At 36.8% G+C, this 24,434-nt stretch overlaps 1 protein-coding gene across 1 annotated transcript in view; it reads left to right on the forward strand.

Annotated features, from left to right (window-relative positions):
• The window catches only part of MYBPC1 (myosin binding protein C1), a gene marked incomplete at both ends in the record, with an annotated part of 81,547 nt that overhangs the window by 32,701 nt on the left and 24,412 nt on the right, over window positions 1-24,434 (forward strand). The window contains 15 exons of the mRNA XM_084304608.1: window positions 2,294-2,398; window positions 3,852-4,000; window positions 4,202-4,319; window positions 5,576-5,627; window positions 7,279-7,335; window positions 11,003-11,169; window positions 14,080-14,212; window positions 15,910-16,034; window positions 17,048-17,153; window positions 17,432-17,598; window positions 19,256-19,418; window positions 20,525-20,631; window positions 21,907-22,040; window positions 23,138-23,294; window positions 24,121-24,225. Of these exons, the coding sequence (XP_084160734.1) occupies window positions 2,294-2,398; window positions 3,852-4,000; window positions 4,202-4,319; window positions 5,576-5,627; window positions 7,279-7,335; window positions 11,003-11,169; window positions 14,080-14,212; window positions 15,910-16,034; window positions 17,048-17,153; window positions 17,432-17,598; window positions 19,256-19,418; window positions 20,525-20,631; window positions 21,907-22,040; window positions 23,138-23,294; window positions 24,121-24,225 (1,845 nt within the window). The remainder of the gene's footprint in view (window positions 1-2,293; window positions 2,399-3,851; window positions 4,001-4,201; window positions 4,320-5,575; window positions 5,628-7,278; window positions 7,336-11,002; window positions 11,170-14,079; window positions 14,213-15,909; window positions 16,035-17,047; window positions 17,154-17,431; window positions 17,599-19,255; window positions 19,419-20,524; window positions 20,632-21,906; window positions 22,041-23,137; window positions 23,295-24,120; window positions 24,226-24,434) is intronic.

The raw sequence follows: 24,434 nt of genomic DNA on the forward strand, positions 1-24,434 counted from the left end.
TCTATCTATATGTATTTCCATATAGATAGATATGCAACTATTCCCTTCCTCAGCCTACAGGGTGGCAGTGGCATACCTGAATCCAATACACAGTCAGTCCCCAGGAGACTTGTAGGAGAATGGCTTCTTCTCACAGCTCAAAGGATGGTGGGGAGAACTTAGCAAAGTCATAACCTCTTTCTTCCTACTCTGCCAGGTAACGCATACTACACCCAGTTTTGTGGTTTCAGGATTTGCAGCCTCTGGAACAAAATGAGCAGCAGGTACTTCAACCATGGTTCTTGAACTGGCATAGCAGCCTATGCCAGGCCCACAAGGCAACGTCAAACCCACGTTTTGTTCTGTTCGTTTAATAAACAGGAAAAAGCTAATATCCAGAGGTGATGATAATATGTATGCATTACTTTATGTGGTACTGAATTAATGAGTCTATGTAAGTTTCTTCCATTTATTAATATCCTTTTTTCCATTTCACCCTGTGGTGTCTCAGGTTCATTATTGCACGTGACAAGTTCCTGATCCAAGCACTGTTAGATCCTTCTGCTCATATCAGTAACTCTCACTTGTTCTTATGTTAAGTGTTTCCACATACTAGTATACTATATCAGCATAATCTAAATATCTTGATTATATAGACTATATATAGATATGTATCTATATATATTTGTGTGCATGTATGTCTGCATCTGTCTTCATATATGTGTATATACGTGTGTGTATATACATGTATGTCTTTACATGTGAAAAATATTGTACAAGCAGAAATACACAGAGGTATTAGGCATGCCATACATAATACAATGAAAAAATTAAAGGCAAAGATGTTACAGCAGAGCTATCTAGCATTTTGATGTCTTTTTGAAATTTCTAATTGACTCCAGGATAATAAAAACGGTTTATTTGTATTTTCTATGGTTGTCATTGCAATAGCAATTTTCATGAGTTGAAAAGGTTCCCATAGTAGTAATCTCTATGAGATAGAAAGACAATTTTGACTTCTAGCAAACTAGTTTCAGCAGAAAATACTGAGCAGGAAAAGGATCTTTAAATTTCAGAATATGTCTGGAGAAAATGAAAAAAAGTAGTTTAATTAGGTCATTATTAGTTACAAAAAACAAAATTAGTTACAAAACCAAAATCAAAAGAGCATTGGATAAACTACAGAATGCTATCTTTGATTCAGAAATAACTAGAAGTCCCTTGGGAGCAAGGGATGCAGCTCTGGTTTGAAAGACATGGCCTGCTTTGTGTGGTATAGCTGAACATTTCCACATTTGCCCTGCTCTACAGTACTGCCAGGGTAGCACTGGCTTTACTCAGTTTTACCTATGAACTGACCAGAACTCCTCAAAAGAAAAGAGATGTGACAAGTTCTTTCTTGGAATGAGACATACTTTGCCTTTTAGTAGAGAGGTACCCTCCCTTGGTAGAGACGGTCACTATCTTGCTCTCCCTGCCTTTTCTGCTAGGAATTAGCTTTAAGCATGCTTTTGCATGCAAGAAATAACCGCACAACACAAAACCCTGGATATTCAGATAAGTAGAAACACCAGGAACACACAGCTATGCTGGCACAGTTTTCTGCCTTGGGAACGTTGCTCACTTGCTTCTTCTCTCACTACCATTGCTCCTTTTCAGTTCCAAAATCTGTTTCTAGAAGAGAAGATGCTGTGCCTGAACATGTGATGGAATCATATGCATCTGACGAACTATTTCTCTGCAATGATTAATTCCCAAACTCTCTGTTTCTATCATGGTAGAAGAGAACAAAGCTCAAAATTAAGCTTCATCAGTGGCCTATTTTGGAAGAAAAAAGGACAAACTAGCTTGTACAATCAATTGAGTTTTAGTTTGGGAGACACTCACAGAAACAATGCATCATCTGTGTTTTGTGTGTGGTTATAGCTGTTTGTGTTTTCAGAACCTCCATGTCTGGTTTCCCTTCTGAAAAACAAAGAGCTGACCTTTGTGTATTGCCTCTGTAAAGCACTCATGGTTGAATGCTGGTGCCATTCAAGTTGCCTAGTACCCGCCTTGGCTGATCAGGTTGCCCTCTCTTCTTCCCTAAGAGTTTCATTTTCTGTCACCACAGAGGTAGCATTCTTTCAGGAACTGTACACAATGTGACAGCCAATCCATGGATGTCAGTGTGAACAAAAACTTACATATTTTTCAGGACATCTGAAGAAAGAGGTAATAGGGTTAGACAGTTTAGTGAGTTCAGGTAAGTGTATTATGGAGGGAGTAAAACATGCTCAGATAATTGATATTTCCCTCTCTCTCTGCATCTCAGTATGGTCAATTGGAGATGGAGCTCCAGAGGAGACAGAAAAACGCGATGACTCCCAAAGATCCACCCTATTTGTCGAAAAACCTCAGAGTGGTTCAGTGAGTGTTGGTAAGTTCTTGGAAACAAAATTAAAAGCCACTTCCAGAGAGACAGAGACTGAAAAGAGGTATGTGCATTTCAGACAGCACTCAAGTTTCTGCTCCCAGCTACAAATACTTCCACTGATTTTAGTTGGATGTGAAGTCCACTCTTTGAAGGCAAAACAGAATTTAAAAAGTAAAATAAAATAAATAAATAAATAAATAAAAATTCAAAACTAACAAATAATTTACTGGGCACAATGGCTAGGAGTTACAGTTTCTGGAGAAGAAAGCTGATTACTACGATGCTGTTGGTTTTAATGGTATTGATATGTCAGGAAGATCTCATCTACGCAGTAGCCTGGAGGTTCCCACGTCAACTTTTATGCACTGCAGCTGCATGTAAATCAGCAAGTAGATTGAGCTGATTAATAGGAGCAAATTTGTAAGGAAGCTGGTTGAGTGGAACTGTCACCCCTAATATAACCATTCTGGGGGATTTCCTCTGGATTATCTTTTGTCTACTGGTCTAAATACCTTCTAGCAGTTGGAGCACAGGAGGTAAACTCTCAGAGTGCGTCTTTGGTTTTAATTTCATCCCAGAGGAATTCACTGCAAGCAGTCCGCGACCCTATTGTGAAGTAAGCCAGACCACAGTAAATGGGGAGAGCAAGGAGGTTCAAACAGCACTCCTGAGCCATACTAACATGTCAATGTAAGCAGTGTAGCAGCACAGCAGCAGTGGTGCCAAGTTCAGTATAGGTTACTTAAAATGTCTGTTATGTATAGAGATACACTAGTAGGTGGGCAGATGGGTTTTTCTTACACACTCCTACTATTTTTCTCAGTTTCTGAGGGAAAAAAAAAAAAAAAAAAAAAAAAGAGAGGGAGAGAGAGAGAATTTTGAGCAGATTTATTTGGAAAATAAATATAAAGAATTAGCTGTATTATTCTCTGGAACTCCTGAATGTTAGGATGGAAACTCCCAAATTACTGTTTACAGAAGAATCTTTTCCTTCCCTTTGCACCTTCCAGAATTAATGATAGAAATAGATGAAGAGCTCCAGACTTTCTTTTCCAGACTGGAGTTTATTTATGTTACAACTACCTAGCAGCCTAGGAATGTGCGTGCTTATTTTAAGCAAGGAAATGCTAGTATTGGGAACAATTCACCCATGACAACATGGAGTTTTGCCTCAGCTAATTTTTCCTGCTTCTTAGTTTGGCCCAAGCTCCACATTGTCAAGGGCAGAAGGTTTCCAGACCCCAAATAATTAATCTTTGTAACACTCTGCAGTGTATATTCTCATAGCCTCTGTCACCCCCTCTGATTCTTACTGTCATGGTAGTGCTAACACATGGAGACTGGAAGGAGCCGTTGTAAAAGAAACTTGTACAACTATGACTGAGCTATCGTGGTCCTCAATTCTTGTTTTATTTATTTATTTTTTCTTTTTCTTTTATTCTTTTCTTTTTAAAAGGTGGGAATATTACATTTATAGCCAAAGTAGAAGCCAAAGATCTTCTCCGAAAGCCAAATGTTAAGTGGTTTAAAGGAAAATGGATGGACCTGGCCAGCAAAGCAGGGAAGCACCTACAGCTGAAGGAGTCATTTGAGCGTCATACTAAGGTATGCCTGCTTTTCCTTTTCACAGGGGCAAAGCTCCAGAGAGCTTAAAGATCAGTTTTAGACAATAGGCAGAATTTCAAGAGAAGTGGATTCTAACCCAGGCCTCACCATACTGTTTTAGGTCTGGAAGACAAAACTTTTAACTTCTGCTTTATGCAAACGTATCCCCCATAGTAATAAGCAATTATGTTTGATTTTTAGATTCACACATTTGAGATGCATATCATTCAAGCTAAGGAAAACTATGCAGGGAACTATCGCTGTGAAGTATCTTACAAGGACAAGTTTGACAGTTGCTCTTTTGACCTTGAAGTCACTGGTAAGATTCCACTTGCATCTGTAAAGCTTTATAAATACATATATAAATGTATATATTTACCTGAAATACCACATCATTTTGTTCAGAACTTTATCATAGATGGCAGAGAATTAAGCATCTGTGATTTCTTATATAAACATTGTGATAAATACTCTGCGGGACGTTTAGGTCTGATCCAAAAATCAGAAAAACTGGCAGATTAAACTCCCATTGAATTCAAATCAGCACACAAGACAGAGAACCAGGCCTAGGGCTATCAGAGAGTGAGGTTTCGTCTGGCAGTCTCTGAGGAGTGGGAGGTGTAGAGGGCACCGCTCCCCAGTGCTCGCACCCTGCTCAGGCATGGTGTGATCATACCTCAGAACGCCAGATTTCTTCTACACCACATGAAAACAATGAATAGCCCAACAAGGAGAGCACTGGAGATTTATACCTTTGCCTGTTTCTGCATTCTAATAGGTCTGATTGGCAAACATTAACCTGCAGTCTTATCTTTTCCTTTGAGAGCACTTCTGCCAGCACAACACTGCATGCATACCTGCATGATCAGCCTGAGAAAGGCAGATTGTCTTCCGAAATTCCAGGGACAGCAGCCAGCAGACCAAATAGTTGTTCACCAGAGTAAAACACGCCTATGAAACGGCCCAGACTGGGTTGTTTTTTCACCAGTCAGGGCAAGTATGCCACAGTGAAGGGGATGTTTAATGGCTGACTGACAGCCCAAGGGGCACAGGAAGGGCCTGTGTGCTCAGAGGTCTGCTAGCCAGGAGCCTGTGTGGCTGCATCCAAGCACTTGCTGTGGATCAGAACCCCTTAATCCGATTAAGACTGGCACAGAGGAGTAATTCACACAAAGCCAAGAGTCAGCATGGGCCTGTAGCCATAGAGAAGACTGCCTTTTTCCTCTGAGGCTTGGCATATTGAGAAAGTAAGAGATGCAAGTGGGAGAGAAAGGGTAGGGAATGGGAAGAAAAAGGCCAGAGCCTGTGTACAGGCTGGAAGGGGTTGTGAGAGAAGCACTGCTGAGACGGATCTCCTATGCAGATCTGCAAGAAGTAGGTCAGGGAAATTCATTAAGTAAACTTGGCTTATCACTGAACAGCTTCACATCTATCAGAACTTAATGTCAAAGGTACACAAACTGTGATCATTTAGCTGGAAACAGAAAAAAATTCACATGCCTAATCACTTTGATTACATAAACTACATTAATTTCAAATTACGTTTTTAATTCCCGTATTACTGTTACTTCACAGAATCTTCTCAAGCTGCTCCATCCATTGACATCAGATCTGCTTTCAAAAGAAGGTAACTTCAACTGGTGATCCCATGAAACTCCTCAGTAATGGATGCTGGTAGCGTGTAGAGAACTTGCATCAATCTTGGCAGGCAGTTGTATCAAGTAACTTCACATTGGTTTTGGAAATAAAGATTTAAAAAATGGAGCTTAAGGTATTTGTTAGTGGGTAAAAATGATATAGCTACAACACAGACAGTACTCTTCTGTAAAACTACAATGTAATTGCTTCAAGGGAAGGTGCAATATTTAAGGCAATTCAATATCTGATTCTTCAGAGGTTTTTAAAAACATATTTTCATTCAGTAAAATATTTCACTACATTCCTGAAAATTGTCAGCTATGACATGAAAGACCCTGGTCCCAATCCTATACTGATCAAAAGCAGAGACAAAATGCACACTGATTTCAAGAAGACAGGAACTGGCCTTATCTTATCCTACAGTAAGAAAGTGTCATAAGGCCATCTTTAGAGAAAAACTAGGAATAATATATACAAATATAAGTATATAATATACATGAAATATACAGAAAATATATTAAAAAATTAATATACGCACAGGCTGTAAGTTTTTGCGTCTGAAGTTTTTTCCCTTCTTAGTTTAGTTACCTTTGTTATAAAACAACAAATAAATCATCTTTATATTTTATTGTGAAAATTGTCATACAAAGACAGAAGTATTCAGACTGAAAATGTTTTATAGGTAGAAAATGAATGCAGTTTATTAATTTACACATATAAGCAAAGTTGTGACTAAGAAGTAACTGATTTTATTTAAAGAGATTTGATTTAAAGAGTAAAGACAAAAGATGTTACATTAAAGGTACACACCTCTCTTCAGCACATCTTTTTTAAAGTGAAATATTTTTTTAAAGTGCAATAATTTTTAACTGAAATAATTACTGCCCAATCAGATGAGGATATATCTGAATATTGTCTGTTTTTCTAAGGAATATCTAGCTTGCAAAATCATGGATAAAATACTGGCATTGTTTGACTTACCATTCACAGAATTTTGCCCTTCCTGTTTGCAAACATTAAGGGCATTATTTTGTTTATGTTCGTTTGTATAGTAAGGTTTTACTCCTTAAGGTTACATTATAGAAAAATATGCACCTTCATAATAATATGATTTCATCTGTAAAAATATACAATGTACTGTTTTTAACTTTCTCCCTTCATTTAGAAAGTTAAGCCTTAAGTATAATGTCAAATGGTATTTGACACAGACATACATTGTTAAAAGCACCATGCAGCAATACAAATCTTTGTTTTACATTCATAGCAAAAGATCAGCACAAGCCCTTTGTTTTTATACAGATACACGATGTAAATGAAAAACAAAGCTCGTTGTGTTGACTAGCTCACGTTCATTTGTGTTACTGAAATCTAACACAAATCTTGGCAAATTTATGTATGCAGTTACAAAAATTTGTCATCAAAGTATAATAACAAGCAATACAAACCTTTGTGTTATTTTTCACAAGTGTCTAAGGTAACATAACTTGTGTGAAAAAGAATACAAGTTTGTGTTGATTTTATACCATTAGCTGTGTGTCTGGACAGTGTTGAGTATGAGAGACGTGCAGAGAGTTTGCAATGTGTGTTGTCTAAGTTTTTGTGTATTAAACAAAGATTTGATCTTTTTCTATTAATAACAGCGGTGATGGACAAGACGATGCAGGAGAACTTGACTTTAGTGGTCTCCTGAAACGTAGGTGAGAACCAAGTGATGCAGTGAGCAGGTGTGGATTGCAAACCATTAGGTTCACACACAGAAAGAGTCAGGTGTAGCATTAATAACTTTTTAAGACTTTTCTGACCTTTCATTTTTTTTCAATGTTTCTAACTATCATTCTCATAGTATAATATGCAAATATTCAGTTAATTGTACCTTTAAGTGTGTTGTAAAGAAAACTCAGACTTGAGTGTACTGGGAAAAAAGTGAGCCACAACCTAAAGAGACCAATAACATTTAGTCTACTTGCTATTTCTTTTGTGTTTGCATGGAGGCTTGAGGGGGAGAATTTCCTATGCAGGGATGAGCAGTTCAGAAAATTGGGTCTGTTGCAAGAGTAAAGAGCTGCAAGGGTTGAATTTACCTCTTTGGGTACATCTTAATTTGATTTCATAAGCACTGCAATACAAAAAAATTATATTATGCTTTCAAATCACAGAGACTGGTATTCTTTGTAGCTTTCTGTTTCAATATGTGCACACTAATATTCCATGGTGGTTTATTCACCTTAAGTACTGTGATGGGGAAAAACCTGGGCCTGTGTTTCTCTGGTTCACCTTGAAAATCTGGTGATATAATAGCTATGCTGTTAGCTATTTCAGACTTTAAACCCAGGTTAGTCTTTTAACAGATTAAGAAAATTCCAGGAAAGGAAGAATTGACCTTACCCAGCCTTCATCTGCAACAGTTAGTCAGCTCCTCTTTGCTAGTTTTTTTAATTTATATAAAAAAAAAATGTATATGCCATGGAAATCAATGGTAACTGAACACAGAGATCTGGGAAAAGAACCATATTCTTTATTTTATCTACCACTTACTCTGAAAGAAAAAAAAAAAAAAAAGAAAAGAAAAAAAATATACAGTATTAATTACATATAAAAGTTCACAATAGGATCATGGACTATGGGGAGAAGAGTATTTTGGCAACTAAAGCAAGACTGAAGTGAAAACAGGAAGGCTGAAGATAAATGTAGGAAGCGAAAGAATTATGTGAGCCAATTCAAATATACGAGGTCTTTGTTTTTTTTTTTTTTTAATCTTCTCATCCCTTATTAGGATCTTCAGTTTGACTTTTTATCATACTAATATAACTTACCGTAAGAGTTCTCATGACTGCCTGTGGGGTGTTTTTCTAACAATATGAGGTGCATGCAAGAGGTCTCGGTGTTTTTGTGGAAAGAGAAATGTGAAAAAGTCTTGTTATCATTTCACTAAAGAGTAACTCACATGTTTTATAAGATAAATACTGTATAGCCATATAAATGTAGTATAAGTATCATGTGGTTAATGGGCAAAGCAAACTTTTACTTTATAAACATCATTTAATTGTGCTGAAAGCGATGCCTCACCTCCTTGCTTCAAGGACTGAAATGCAACCTCATACTTATGAGCTTAATTACACGGTAAGGCTTCTACTTAATCCCCATGTGGTTATTAGTAGCCATTTCAATTATAAAAATAAATGTTTTCATTTCAGTGTTTCAAAAGGTAGCATTGCAGGTCCACTCCTTCTCATATGTATGGTCATACTACCAAGAAGAGAGCTAGAACTTTTCACCTGTCATGCATAATAGTCGAAACATGTTTGTTCATTTAAAAACAAACAAACAAAAATGTAAATGCACAGAATCTATATACTGCCTGCTTTCTAATTTCATGCTGATCTTGCAGGAATACAAACCAGTTTTTATCTCGGTAAGCAACTCTGTGACTGGTTATGCTTCATCAGTGCAATGAATCAGTAACAGCATGAAATTCCAAAAGGCACAAGATCTCAAAACATTTAGGTCCTTTTTTAAAAAGGTGTATCTTTCAACAAAATGCACATTTTCAGGGAAAAGGTCTGAAAATGATTTTGTGATGAGATCAATCCACTTAGAAAATGTGTATCATTGTTTGCCCTCTACCCACAGCAGAAACTATTGTGGTCTCAGAACAAAGTTGGTTTGCTCTGTGTCAAAATTTGTTCTCCCACTACTTAAAAGGGTAAAAAATAATAATAATAAGGAGCCTGGAACAAATTATTTGAAACTGGTTGAAAATCAGGATACTCTAACTGATCCTCATTCTCAACTACTGCCTGATTTAAATGGGTACATTGTCACAATACCCACAGCGCCTAACTCCTCTTAGCACCTACAGGAGTTTTATGGCAAGTGGCCAGCCCTGGGAGAGGAGAATGCCACCCCAGTGAGTGTGTCAGCTTTTACATATGTTTGCAAGCTGATCTTGACTTGCCACCATGCAGCAGGAAGCTCAGCAAAATGCCATCGTTCGCAGTACATAGTCACTCTCCAGAAATCCTGAGCACAGACAAAAGTAAAAAGAACAAAATATAAAATTAGATACCAGAGATTTTCTAGATTTTCTAATTATTATTATAAGCTAACAATGTATTTCAAAGACTCCTCAGTAAGAGGGTTTTTATTCCTTTTTTTTTTAAATAAAACTGGCATATTAGGAAAATTAATAAATCTCATGGATTAAACAGAAAAATGTTTTTCCATAGTTACTCATCCAACCATGCAGGGATCCCCAGTGCTTTTTCTGTATTCCTGTTAAACAAAATTCTCTGACTTGATCACACTCAATTCTAACAGTGTGTCACTGCAAAGCTCAGTCTTTTCTTGTTTCTCAAACATTTATTTTCTCATTCTCTTCTCAAAATAACTGATTTCATTAGACTAGCTTGATCAGGGCAGCATAATCCTGTTCTGAGCCTGATGAACTCACAGGAAAAAAGGTCTACATTTCTGCTTCAGATCCTGGTTTCTTTTAGCAGTTCAATTTGAGCTAATCTCTCATTCTCAAAAATTGCCATTTTGTTTAGGATGCTTCCATTTTCTCTCATCTAATGGTTGCCAGTGTTACTTTTCTCTGTTGTTTTTCTTAGCTTGGAGTTGAAGATAGTAAATATGGTATTGAATCGTAAAGCACAGGCCTCTAAAAACATTTCCCATTCTTAAGACTGAGATAAACAAGGAAGTAATCAGATCCATCTTGCAACTCCAATCTGGTGTGGGAATCTCTAGTTCCTATCAATATGCCAAATTTCAAGTGATTCTGTGAAGCACTGGTGTAACTATAAACAGACCCAGACTCCCTTAGATTTCAATATGTCATTTCATAGGTCACCACCTGCAACACTTACAGGGACTGAATTTGAAAGCATTTTTGTATAATTATGAAATGTATGGATTAGACTTAAATCTCAGTGGTGCCATCATAAATTTTCCGATTCCAGTGATTTAAACAGCACGTATGCTATTATAGTACTACATTTTCAAACTGTTTCTTTTTATAATGAAGAAATATAACATTTCTAATAGCCGATTACATCAAAAAGGACAAACTAAAACTTACACCCAAATTCTGCCATGGAGAATGTAAACTAAGGTGTGAGTGTCATTCTGAACTAATCCACTCGTACTGAGTGGACCTAGGGCTTGCATTCACTTACAGATGTATGGAAGACTTGATGAAATTAAATTAAATTAAAAAAAAATGAAATTAAAAAAAAAATGATGGTGACCTTCAAATTTTCATCAAAACATTTCTAACCTCACCATGGATTCAGTTCCACCCTTTTCCTGATAAGATAAGACCTTGCTAACTCTTCTCCCGCAATTTTATTTTGCTGCTGTTAGGGAGGTTAAACAGCAAGAAGAAGAACCTGAGGTAGATGTATGGGAGCTCCTGAAGAACGCTAATCCCAGTGAATATGAGAAGATTGCTTTTCAGTATGGTATCACTGACCTGAGAGGCATGTTAAAGCGTCTGAAGCGCATGCGCAGGGAAGTGAAGAAGAGTGCAGGTATGGATAAGGCAGAATATTTTCATGTTCCATAGTCAGACATGACTATCTATCCTATAATCCAAACTTATTGCATTTCCATGCAAGAGCAGATGCACACTACTACTCCAGCCCTGTTCGACGCACTGCAAGGAGTTAGTCAGAGGCGGGCTTGGTCCACTGCTAGTGTAAATACCCTGTCCCATTCAGTGCTTACCAAAACCATCCCTCCCTCTTGGCCAAACAGTAGTCCTAACTGAAATGAAGTCTCCCAGCTGTGTGAAGAGGTTTTTATGTGGTAAAACAATATGGAAATTAGACCTTGTGTTATCATTAATATCTCTGCTCTAAAATGGAATTGTCATTGTTTGCTCTTTTTAATTTCATTTGGCCCTTAATCTGACATTTTTCTGAAATCCCAGCTGAACTAAAAACCCTTCACCCTCTGCTGGGTAAGCACATTCAGGGCTATCTTTCTCCAGCTACCATACTGAATAATATGTGTGGTACAATATGTACATACATAAATATAGATATGTGCTTATACATATGTGTATATAAAATATAGGTATATGTTTAACAATACGTATAGACACAGATACATACACATACAAATACATCATGCTATCCATAATACTATCTTGTCACGTGTCATTTGCATGTTCTGGTTGAGCATTTCAGAACTAGATGCAATATACATCTGCTGCTACAGTGGTTTCCTGGAAGATTCCCTTTTTGTGTAGATGAAATCCTCCACCCCACATTAATGCAGGAACCTTCCCAAAGGAAAGGAAGCTTGACCAAAATTTCATTAACGCATGATGATTGTCACCCTGTAAATTAGTTACTGGGATCAATAGCATATGAGTGAAGCTAGAAGAGTGTCCAAGCAACCATAACTTCTGGCAGAGACTGGACCAAGACTTGGCTTGTTCCAAAATGTGCTGAGTATAAAGATGATGCAAAACTGTCTTTGGTTGATATTTCTAGTTCTGCACTGAATTTTATGGCCATATTAGATATTCTGAATCAATATATTTGATACATAGATATGCCTAGTTCAACTTGTCTTAAATTCTTAGAAGTAAAACAAACTGTTGTACTTATTTCAGTCTTCTTTGGAAATATTCAATGGTTTATAGCCAGCTGGATATTCAAAGATCCATAAATTTCCTTGCTTTTAGAGTAATTTATTTTATAACATTCTAGTTTACAGACTCATAACTAATGATACGGGATATCCAGTATAAAAGAAAGAATAACAGATTTTAGGTTATGAAAATAAAACATCTTTTTAGGCATATACTTAGTAGAGATATCCCATCCAAAAAGTATTATTGAGGCAAAGTCTGATTGAAAGAGTTCATCTAGATAAGAACAACAAAACTTTCTCTCAACAAGTACAAAAGAAAATTTAAAGTATTTTGCAGTAATCCAACTGCCTGATACACCCTTTCTCCTCCTCCTTTACCTTACTTGTGATGCTACTACAAATTAACCTTTATGGGCAACCTTTTCATTTGCTGGTATATCTGATTCTAGCCACCGTTAGCAGAAATGGAGTTTATTTATTTATTTATTTATTTATTGCTGAGACACTGTGGCAGTTTTTGAATCCAGTGAAGATATCTAAGGGGTTGAAGAACAGGGAAACTGCTCACCTACCCCAACCCCTATGAGTCTGGAAAGGCCTGGAAGCTAATGCAGAAATTGTGCAGCTGGCAGGAAGAGCTGCTCCCTACCCAGATGCATCACATGGAGGTGCTGGAATGTTGTAATGTGAAAAGAGCATCCCTCAGCACCAGTCTGTCTGGTCCCTCTCCCCAGATCCATGTTGAGTAGGATGAGGCTGCCAGTTATATCAGGATTTTTCTGTACTCAGGGTTTTCCCTACAGAAGCATCTTTAAATGGTATGCAAAATGTCTATATGACAGGGTGATAGTAGGGTGTTTTTCCCCTTATGCTACCTTTATTATAAATTGAAATCACTTACACTTCAGTAAGATCTAAAAAAAAATAATAATTCCTGTTCAAATGTAGTAGTTCTGTTTCCGCTCTTTCAATATCCTCAGTCCCCTGCAATGAGACATGCATAATATAAGCTTTATCAGAAGTTGATTATTTAGCAGCTGGTGATGCATTTAAGGCATCACTCATTTTCGAGCCATAGGTCACCTGCTCCCCTGGGTCTAACATTTGTAGCTGGCAATAACTAAATGTTGATGCTAAAGTGTTTTTAAATGTTTGAATTCTGGCCTTACCTTGCCCAGAACAACTTGGCCTACATTTGCACATCTCAAAGAATTGCTTTGAAAAGCTCCACTAGGATTCACAGACAGACAGCTTTTGACTGGTTTCAGATATTTTTGCAAATGTTTGGCAGCTGGAACATTTATCACAAGTGGAATTGCAATTTACACTTTACAACCTTCAAAAAGAATCAGGGAAACTAATTTGGCTTTTAGACAACTCAATATGTTTATTCTGATAGTGGGAACCTCAAAAGAAATTTTAGCTTAAAATTCCCTGTTAACTTGAGTGGCGGTGCTGATAGAGAAGTCCTGTTTAACAGATTCTAAATGATTCCATTGTACCACCTGTATAAAATTTTACTCTGAAATAGTGATTCTCAGCAAGCTGTCAGAGCTATGTCTACCCAATCCTGTTCAGAACAGGGTCATACTGCAAAGTCATGAAGAGATACTAACTTCGTCAGGGTAATAAGAGTTGCATAGCTCTACACTTTTGCTGATACTGTTTCTAGAAAATAAACTGATTTGTTTGGACCAGCCCAAGAATTGAGAGTGATGCATAACATGGTGTGTATATATTCTGATAGCTCTAATGAGTCTTATGCAATACAATTCAGCATTCATATTCCTATTTGTTTTCTGATCTTCTTTTATAATAACACTTCTCTTCTGCAACAGCATTTGCCAAAGGTCTTGATCCAGCATACCAGGTAGATAAAGGAGGCAAAGTAAGGTTCATGGTGGAGCTAGCAGATCCAACCGTAGAGCTCAAGTGGTATAAAAATGGCCAAGAAATACGACCAAGTGCAAAGTAAGTGGTTTTATTGTATATAAGCAATAAAATAGGTACGTATGTACTTCCTTGACAAATGTGTTGTATAGATCTCTCTTTGCCCAGGTTTGCACAGAGTTTATTTCTGGCATTTCATTATACTTGATTAAGTATGTAAATGATACCATACTGCTCATGGCCCAAAAATGTTCACTGTATGCTAAATGTTAACATAGATTCTTCTGTTTTATCTTGAAAGAAGAGAATTAAAGATCCTCAACATAGAGCCATTTTCTGCTTGGTAGTTTTTAAAAAGTCAGGAAGCTTTGTGAGTAAATAAGTTTCTTGTCCTCAATTCTATGTCAGAAGAAGGTCAAAATCATTCTATAGTAAATCATTACTAAGAGAAGCAACATTTAATATTACAGACTTGCCTACCTGGCTTATAAGCCACCTGTAAAATTATCTCTAGGCAACACTATCTGTTAATTAGATAATTAGTGTTAGGGAGGAAAGGGGAATGAGGTGTGTGTTGCCCTCCACTGCCCATTTATCGCTCACAGTGAAGTCAACAATCTGTATTAGCTCAAATTTACTTCAGTCATGTGCAATTCATCTACTGTACCTAAGTTTCTCCACCATCTCTATCACCTACATATTGGTTTATACTCTGGCTTCGCATACAGGAAGTAAGTGGCTTTTTGGGTACAGACATGAGTAGAGGTAGAACAAAAACTGGAACTAGAGCCCTGTCCGTAACGTTCACAAAACTAACTTTTACAAACTGCTGTAGAAAATCCCATTCTGAAGTCAGATGCAGCTAAGAACAGTAATGCACAACAGTGTAATGTTCCTCAAATGTTTCTTAACATCCCAAGTCCCAGCAAATCTTCCCAGCCCGGTAAAAAAAATAAAATTAAAAAAAGTCCCTTACAGAGAATGGCAGGTTTCCCTTATTCTGTTGCTAGATAAGTAATTGAAGGATTTAGATTAATATTCTTCAGACAAAGAAGTGTAATTAAGAGAGTATCTTTTCTTTAGCCCCTTTCTTTGCCATGTATAGCTTGGAACTGCTTTGCAGTCAACTATATATGTACCCCTCCAGTAGAAGGAGCTGGATTGAATGCTCCAGTGTATTTCTTCCAGGCGGCTGAAGCAGCTGTCAGATGCTAATGAGCTTTGGTCACTACAAACCTGGAGCAGATCTAAACTGCTGACATGAAGGTGAAAGGCTACATATCCCATTACCAAAACCTCATATCCCATTACTGATCTCTTGTGCCATCTGTCCTACCAATAATATTAACTTCTTAACCTTAGCTATTATTATGCTTCATAAAAATGTTAAGAGTGTTGGAATGAAGATGGTCTCCTGTTACTGGTTATTTTCATCTTTACTCATCTAGAGTTTCAGACTCCATTTTATTCTGTCATCTCTCTGAGCCTGTTAATTTTTTATTTTGATTTTTTTTTTTTTTCCTGAACATCCAAACCTGGGATGTTGGAGCAAGCCAGAAATTGATTACCACTCTACCTCATAGCTCTTTTTGCCACAAGGTCTTTGATTGTTCTTATTCTTCCTTTTGAAACTTGGAAATTGCTTTCCAGAACTGCTTTTCCTGTTCTATGTAAAAAACAGGGATTTTCCCTCTCATAATCCTTAAAGAATTTCTACATAAAACAAAAAGGTCCAGCAGTTTTGCTAATGTATTTTTGTTGTATTCCTGTTTAAATAGATACATTTTTGAGCACAAAGGTAACCAGCGAATTCTATTTATCAATAACTGTACGATGACAGATGATGCTCGCTATTACGTAACAGCTGGTGATGAGAAATGCTCCACAGAACTGTTTGTGAGAGGTAACTACACCACCTGTCTCCTATTTCACCCGGTGTAAATTTGCGTGGCTTCTTTGACTGCAACAGAAATTAACAGGGAGGATCTGGCTCAGTGCATGCTTGTTTTTGTGTTAGCTGCCTTTACGATCACTCCCTATTTTAGTGATTCCTCACTGTTTTTTCTTCATCCTGTGTTTGGTATTTTAGTGAAAAATCTCAAATCAGGCATTCTATCAGTTATTTTTATCTCCATCTGCCCAGATTTAATGGAAGACTATCAAAAGCCATGAATAAGTTGCCATTTTCTTTCATTTTTTGCTCCTGTAACATTGATAGTCTAACTGATAATATTCATGGCATCCCTCACACACACAAAACAAATTGAGTTAAAAGGGTCCTTTTGGTTAGATATCCATTAGAAAACAATTAGGGAATTCCTGTATTTGGGAAAATAAAGTTTACATTGAAAGAAAAAAATCATCAAATATTTCAGAAAGCTATTTAAAATAATGGGTCCATTGCCCCTCTAAAAGTAGGATAACCATTGTGGTATGTTTCTATTTCTAACCATGTGCACATTTCTATTGTCTTATCAAACCTGAGTTTTGACAAGAAGAAGGGACTAAAACAGTAAGGACACGCTGTTATGCCATCAGGTCATCCAACTGTGCATAACAGGTTGCAGGATCTAATATTACTACTTTCTGAGAGGGATCTGTGTCAGGCGAGTGATGAATCTCGACTTCTCGTATCAACCTGCCTGCACAAACTATCAAAAAAGGGGATGCAAAGCAGCTATTAATCTGAACAGTTTTTTTGTTTGTTTTGTTTTGTTTTAATTTAATTTAGCACATTTCCTACTAGCATCTTAATGAGCAATCTCCTTTTTGATTTCAGGCAGAAAATAATGCTACAATACTGGCTTTGTAATTTTAACTTTGGCTTTGTATTATCTCCTATACCATGATTTTGAAAACCTCCTGAAATTAGTTTTCTCTCTCAGATTGTAAATCTGTAATTTTTTCTTGTCAAAGATCCTCCAATTTTGGTGACCAAAGGCCTGGAGGATACCAATACCTACGTTGGTGAACGAGTAGAACTGAGCTGTGAAGTGTCTGAGGATGATGCAAATGTTAAATGGTGAGCCACAATTTGAACAGCTACTGTTTTCCTTGAGAGAGAGGTGAGGGACAGAATATTTTAGTTGTAGGCAAAAATGTGGACAATGTATTCTGTATCAGTAAGCCTGAAATTTATTAAGAATATCTCAGAAGAACACTGTTCAGAAATGTAGTAACAGCAGAAATATCCTTATACATTCATGGATGAGTTTGTCTTCTCTGGAAGTTTCAGTCTACGAGAGTCTTATTCACAGAGGATTTTTATTGGGAAAATAATTACTCTTTTTTTTCTATTAGGTTTAAGAATGGTGTAGAACTTACCAATGAACCTAAATCTCGATATCGAATCAAGGTTGAGGGTAAAAAACACACTCTAATCATAGAGGAAGCTGCAAAAAATGACAGTGCAACTTATTCAGTAATGACAACAGGAGGCCAATCAGAAGCTAAGCTTTCTGTTGATTGTAAGTATAATATATCTTACTCTTGAATTTGCTTGTCATAGTTTGCTATCTTACAGAAATAATTTACTTGCCTTTCTCCAGGGGTTTAAGGAGAGAATTATCTTCCATACCAATTTCTTAGCTGCAAATATCCAGTTTGCAGTAAGAGACAATGAATTAGTCACACTTGAAAAATTTCAGTCACTCCATTAAGATGGAGAACGAAGCTATTCATGCAAAGATATAATGGGTCAACAAAGTGAAACTCTCAAGGAAAGTACTTGCTTTTCTTGAATCCTTTTTAAGTTTTCACAGGAAAACCAAACCAAGTCTTCTGAGCCAAAACCAGAAAAAAAGAAAGTATGTTGGAAAAAATAAACAATTCTACAACTAGGGGTACTGTTAACATGCATCAGGACCACATTAAGTAAACTCACAGGCACAAAAATATGGCTATGTAGCTCCCTTGGTACTGTTTGTATATCTCTTTGAAACACTTTAAAATTTTATGAATCCTTATAATCTTCTGCCACTTTGGTTTTAGGTAGACTAGAATTTGTTATAAAATATCAATGTCAGTTTTGCAAGTAGCTGTATGTAAACTACTAGATTTGGCCTTGCTGGGATAGATGAACCAGACCGTGTTTGAGTTCATGGTTGTGGTAAGTTTGTCCTATGTTGTAAGCTTGTCATATATGCATGCACTCTGTTTTGAAATACACATATTTCTTTTGACTCTTTTATACAAAATGGCATCCTAAGCACAACCAACTAATGCTGTTCAATCACCAAGTTGAAAATTATCCACTATGGCTATTTGACTCCATCACTGTACCTGTCATAGTGACAGATTCAGGCATCTTCTGCTGAGTATTTTTCAACTGTCTTCCTATAAAATGTAGCCTTTCCCATCACTGTTTCTTGTGTCAAATTATAGTCAGGGATATTTACTGCATACGCATGGTACTGTGTATTCACTCTGCACTCTGGTCTACAGCATCTATTATTCCAGAAAGAGGAAGTTCTTGGTCTCAAGTTTTACAAAAGCTAGTAATATCTATGGGTATTCACGGGATGAATTAAGGTAGTTTAGCAAACACAAGAACCAGTAGCGTATGAAGTAAGTTTACTGTCTGGGTGGCCATTGATAACAGCCTGACAAAATAGGCTCAAAACTAGTTCCTACTTGTAATGAACTACTTTAGTAAATCCCCAAATTATCTTGTGTTCACCTGGGGGAGCTATGAGAGCAGTTAAGTCCCAGGAAAGGTAGGCTGCAATCGCTTCAGGTGTATAGGTATGGGGACACAGGTCTTTCACATCTTGAAAGTTTCTTACTGCCCTTTAGCAGATAGAAACACCCTCCTCCACCTAAACAACAGAGGAGAAAGAATTCAAATACACTTCTACTGGATATACCCATAGGATCACCTTAGTCAGGGCATGGGTATTTTGGATCATCCTTTCTAAGGCATCAGACAATGGGGAAAATAAACATTAAAAGAGATATACTTAAGTGGCTTATATGTAAATATTGCTCACATATGGAGTTCAGGGTTCTAGTATTAGAGGCATTTTTCTGATTTGAATACTTGTGATTGCTAGTAGCAGCTCAGTGACAGGATCATAAGCTATTATTTGATATTAGCAATAATATCTCTATTTCTCTTTTTCATAGTGAGACCATTGAAGATATCACTTGCACTAGAAGACCAGACTGTGAGGCTTGGACAGGAAATCCACCTGAAATGTGAGATATCTGAGAATGTGGAAGGGAAATGGTACAAAAATGGACAACTGGTTGAAGCTAGTGACCGTGTGAAACTTTATCACAAAGGAAGGTAAGCATGTTGAGTATTGACTTGACTTTTGATAGAGTGACACTGTAAAGATGTGCCAATATGTGTATTATTTCACTGAAAACTATCTGTTAATCATGTCTGATCTCTGTCCTTCAAACGGACTTATTGTTACGATCTTAAAAGCCAAGTCTCCTTATCTTCTTTATCCTGTTATATTACAATAAATTTGCATTTATTTGTAATAAATGCCAATGCCCTTTGCATTTATCATTTGTGCTTTTTCAATGAAAGTTTTTCAGTTAAAAAAAAAAAAAGGAAAAAAAAAAAAAGGTTCTATCTTTAGCTACAACCCTTTAAAAGGTCTTTAGCTACAACCCTTTAAAAGGTCTTTAGCTGCATCCCATTGTCTTCAGCTTAGCAGGCAGTTCACACAGCTGGGAACTGAGCTTGTGAAGATGTTCCTAAACAGGCTGTGAAATGTTTGCATTAATTCTGAGTCCCAGCAAGGGACAAGTGCCATCTGTCCAGTGACTCCTTGGATTGACTTAAGGTGAAGGTGTTCCCCACAACTAATGTAAGCCTATAGGGTGAGGTGAGGGAAAGAGGAGCAGGAAGGGCACAGAGGTGAGTCCTACCTTGAACAAAATTTAGAGCAGAATATAGGAGATCTAAAATACTCCTATATTCTGGAGTACTCCTGGAAGATGCAGTTAGGCAATAAGGGCAGCATACGCTTTTCTCACAGGTCTCTTTGTTCTGCCGAACAAACAGTAGTTAGACCATTTTCACAGTGGGACCACCAAAAGGTTTCTTCTTAAGCAATCAAATTACAATCTAATGGCGGAAGCACAGAAACCAAGTATCAAAGAGCTTACACCCCTGTATTTTTCTATTTCTGTGTTCAAACAAAAAATTATAGAAATGTTTACATTATTTGATGATCACCACAATAATATATTCTATAATTCACAAAGTATGTAATCAGCTAAAGTACAGCTAAGCATCCAGCAAAGGATTTTCAGTCAGTATTTTTACACTTTTGTACAGATCTCCTAGACCTTTTTCTATGCAGATTTTTCTTGATAGCCTTCAACAGTATTCAAATATAATTTACATGGATTTCTTTTTCATTTTTTTTTTTACAGAATCCACAGATTTATTATAGCGAGCGCTGCTGTTGATGATGAGGGTGAATACATGTTTGTACCAGATGCCTATAATATCAATATTCCATGCAAAGTACATGTTGTAGGTAAGTACTTGGCACAATGAGTTATACATAATTTTTCTGACATTTGGAACATAAAAGCAGTGTGAAATATCCCTGATTACAATCAGCTCATTTCCTCTGACCGGATGCCTACCTCAAAAAGCAGAACTGCTATTTTGGCAAAGTGCATGTGAGCTATTCAGAGAGTGCTCTGCCTATGCTCAGGATCCAGTCATATTTTACAAGCCTGGGGCAGCCCCCAGGGAAGGCTTCTTAATGTTGAATTCCTGAACATAAACCGCCATTAAGAGTTTGTGTAAAACACTTGTTATAATCCATTTTCAGACTTAGTGTTGTTGTCTTCGAAGAATTGGTTTGTTAATATTTTAAAATAGGGTTTAGTTTGGTAAAATAGTAGAGTAGGTACATATTTACTTATACCCTCAATATGTTAAATGATATCTAGAGAATTAAATGTTTCTGGCCATTATTTATTCAGTCAGCAGAATAGAAGGCTTGTTAATGAAGCCATTCTTTCAAAAGCAATAAAAATAAAGAATAAAACAAGGCATTGACTTGTTTTGACAATACCTGACAATACCTGACAATACCCTGACAATACCCCGCTGCCTTTTAATTTCAAACAGTGAATTTGAAGTCTAAAGGAGAGCAATATAAATGATGAAAGCTTTAGAAAATGTGGTCTGTAATTGAAGTTGAAAGATGTGGGCTACTTGTAATAGAAATAAAATTGGCAAGGGTTAAGGAGAAGAAAGAGGGGAGCAAGTACGCTCAGAGATAAAATCTTGTAATACAATAAAGATAAAATCTTATTTTGTAAGAGTATATTCATCAATTTTTCTCCATACCCATGGAGTACAATAAAAGTAACCATTTCATTTTCAGAAAAAGGATTTAGATTAAGACTGTGACTGTAAAAATAGTCTGGAGTATGCTAATTCCAGATGAAGAAAGTCTACAATAACCGGATGTAGAAAGATATAAGTGGAAATTTTTGAGAGCCACTTAAAGGAAACCTGTCAGAAATTATTTTAATATACATTGGGACTTTAGAATTTTTTTTTATGGTCCTACTATTCCAAATTTTCTATGCTTCTACTATTTATTTTTCATCAATTATTTTCATTGATTTTTTTTCCACAAATTTATTCCCCCCCCAAAAAAAAAAAATCACTTGACTAAAAATGCCAGGAAAATACAGACTATAAAGCATGTTTATCTGTGTTTAAGACTTGTGGTCCCTGAACTCTCAGAGTGGCAGCCCTATGAAAAATTTGGACAATCTCTCTTTTTCAGATCCTCCTAAACTCCACCTTGATGGTCTTGGGGAAGATAACACTGTGACAGTAGTGGCAGGAAGCAAGCTACGACTTGAAATCCCTATCACTGGTGAGCCAACTCCAAAAGTCATGTGGAGTAGAGGGGATAAGGTATGTTGTCGTTATACATATTTCTCTAGCTTAATGAGTGTCCTTTTACTTCAAAAACTAATCGTTAGTCTACTGAAGACATTATTTTGATAGCAGAGAATAAGAAGGGGATACGTTTTATTTCAAAAACTATTCTCCCTCAAAAGTGAAGAGTAAAAATGATTGTGTTTAGAATCTTATGGATTTCTTTGAGGAAAAACTGCAGTTATGAAGGAAAAAAAATATGTTGTTTGTTTGTTTGCTTGTTTGTTTCTATAAATAAATTGTAAAGGAGAGGGACATATGAGATACAGAAGAAATCTAGTGAAAATCTGCCAGACAGCTAATCACTGCGTACATAGTGCCCAGAATGGCTATTAGGTTTTGACAGGAAGACATAGTAAAATTCAGTTTTGGAAAATAAATGATAAATTCTGACGGAGTGTCAAATCCAGAATAAAATGGTAGGTTGGGCAACTGGTGTCTTGCATCTGATGTCTTCATTGAAAACTTTCCATGGACCCATCCCTGACTATATATCAAAAATCCAGACTTTTCACATTTAAATTTTCATTGTGGTATGTGGAGATGGGAACGTTATTTTTGCTGGATTTTTCAAAACTATCTGGTCAAATATCTGACTAGTATTTTTCAATTAATGGTATTATCAACACCGTGGGCTTGTCCAAATGAGAAATTACTCCACTGATTATTTGAAATCAATGAAGACAAACTACTGACCATTGCAATCCATTTCAATCCGACTTTTGGGAAAATCCACTAAATTCTTTTCAAAAATTAACATCTGATAGTGTTGATATAAGCATGTTCTTGCTCACAGGGTAAGTGAGACTAGTGACCTTTCCTTTGAGATGTAATGGCCAAACTGAGTACTAAACAGTTACAGTATTTTGAAGTTAATTATTTATCCCTTGGTTATTTTGTCATTTTTGTGATAATCTGCTGACTGAAAACCAGAGCTTTAATATGATTTTTCATATGGACACGTTTTAATGAAAAGTGAAGTGTCCTGTACTGCACTTGGATTTTGATTTTTGAACATTTTGAATCTCAAATCAGAAGCCATTAATTTTCCCTCAAATTACTTTGATTCTTAGTGGCTCACAGACAGTGGAAGAATACGGGCAGAAACATACCCAGACAGCAGCTGTCTGGTCATTGACACAGCTGAGAGAGAAGATTCAGGTCCTTTCAGAATAACATTAAAGAATGAGGCTGGAGAGGACACAGCTCTAATCAACATTAAAGTGGTTGGTAAGTCATGTGAAACAGTGCACAAATGATGTCTTTTATCATGGTCCTTTTCAATAAATGATCCTTTAAATGATCCTGCTTTTCTGCACCACAACTATAGCCAAATTTTTCTTCCTGTATCTGAAGGGTCTCTCCTGTAGATGCCGTTCTCCCTAGCTACCAAACTGTTGAAGATTCTCAGAAATCTTTCATTTTCCTGTTTTTGCTCATTTTCAGATATGGAAATGAGGTGCAAGGATACTAAGGATATACAGAGTTAATGAAGGACACATGAGCTCAGCCTGGGATTTAAGTAGGAGATAATTACTACTCCTGCTGCCACCTCACTTTACTGGGGTCAAGCTTCTGCAGTTGTCTCAGGCTGCTTGTAACATTCTTCATTCTCCTGGTAACTGTGGTCCTTGGCACATGCCCTCAAGTGCACCTAAGGTGTCTTGACTGTACTGAAGAACTTGGCATTTATCCCTTCCTAACCACCTGCCATGAAGGATCTACAAAGACCTCCTTTCTCTTTCTCTCTCCATATTAGAAACTCTTAAATCATGTCTGCCAAATCAGGATCCATACAAAATAATGCAACAACTGCTTACTTAAAAAATAAAATAGTCAAAGGCTTCTACTGATGTTATCACCGTGCTCTTGCCTGTTGATCAGAGTATTTATTCAAGATGGGCAAATTTAGTTTCAATTTGTTTTTCAGCCCCGAAGTTTACAAAGCTGTATCTCCCATAGAAGTGTTTTATATATTAGGCCTGAGGGCTCTGCACTGCTTCTACTGAATCCAGGAACTGTACAAAGAAAAGTTTGTTTTTGTTTTTTACAACAGATGTGCCTGATCCTCCTCAGGCACCAAATGTGACTGAGGTCGGTGAAGACTGGTGTGTTATGACCTGGGAACCTCCAGCAAATGATGGTGGATCACCTATCTTAGGTACATACTTTTCTTTTTGGCTGGTGATGCTCTAATAGAGACAAAAGAAACTCACTGCAATTATTGGACATCATAACATCAGAGCTCAGCTCAGGCCTTGGAGAGTGGCCCTCTGAGTAGTTCAATGCAAGAATGTTATATTCAGTCTTCAATTTTATTACATATCTGTTTTTTTAATGCTTTGAGATTTGTCATTTTGTATGTTGCCA

Source organism: Netta rufina (assembly GCF_964035555.1).
Source record: "Netta rufina genome assembly, chromosome: 1".
Lineage (NCBI taxonomy): Eukaryota > Metazoa > Chordata > Aves > Anseriformes > Anatidae > Netta > Netta rufina.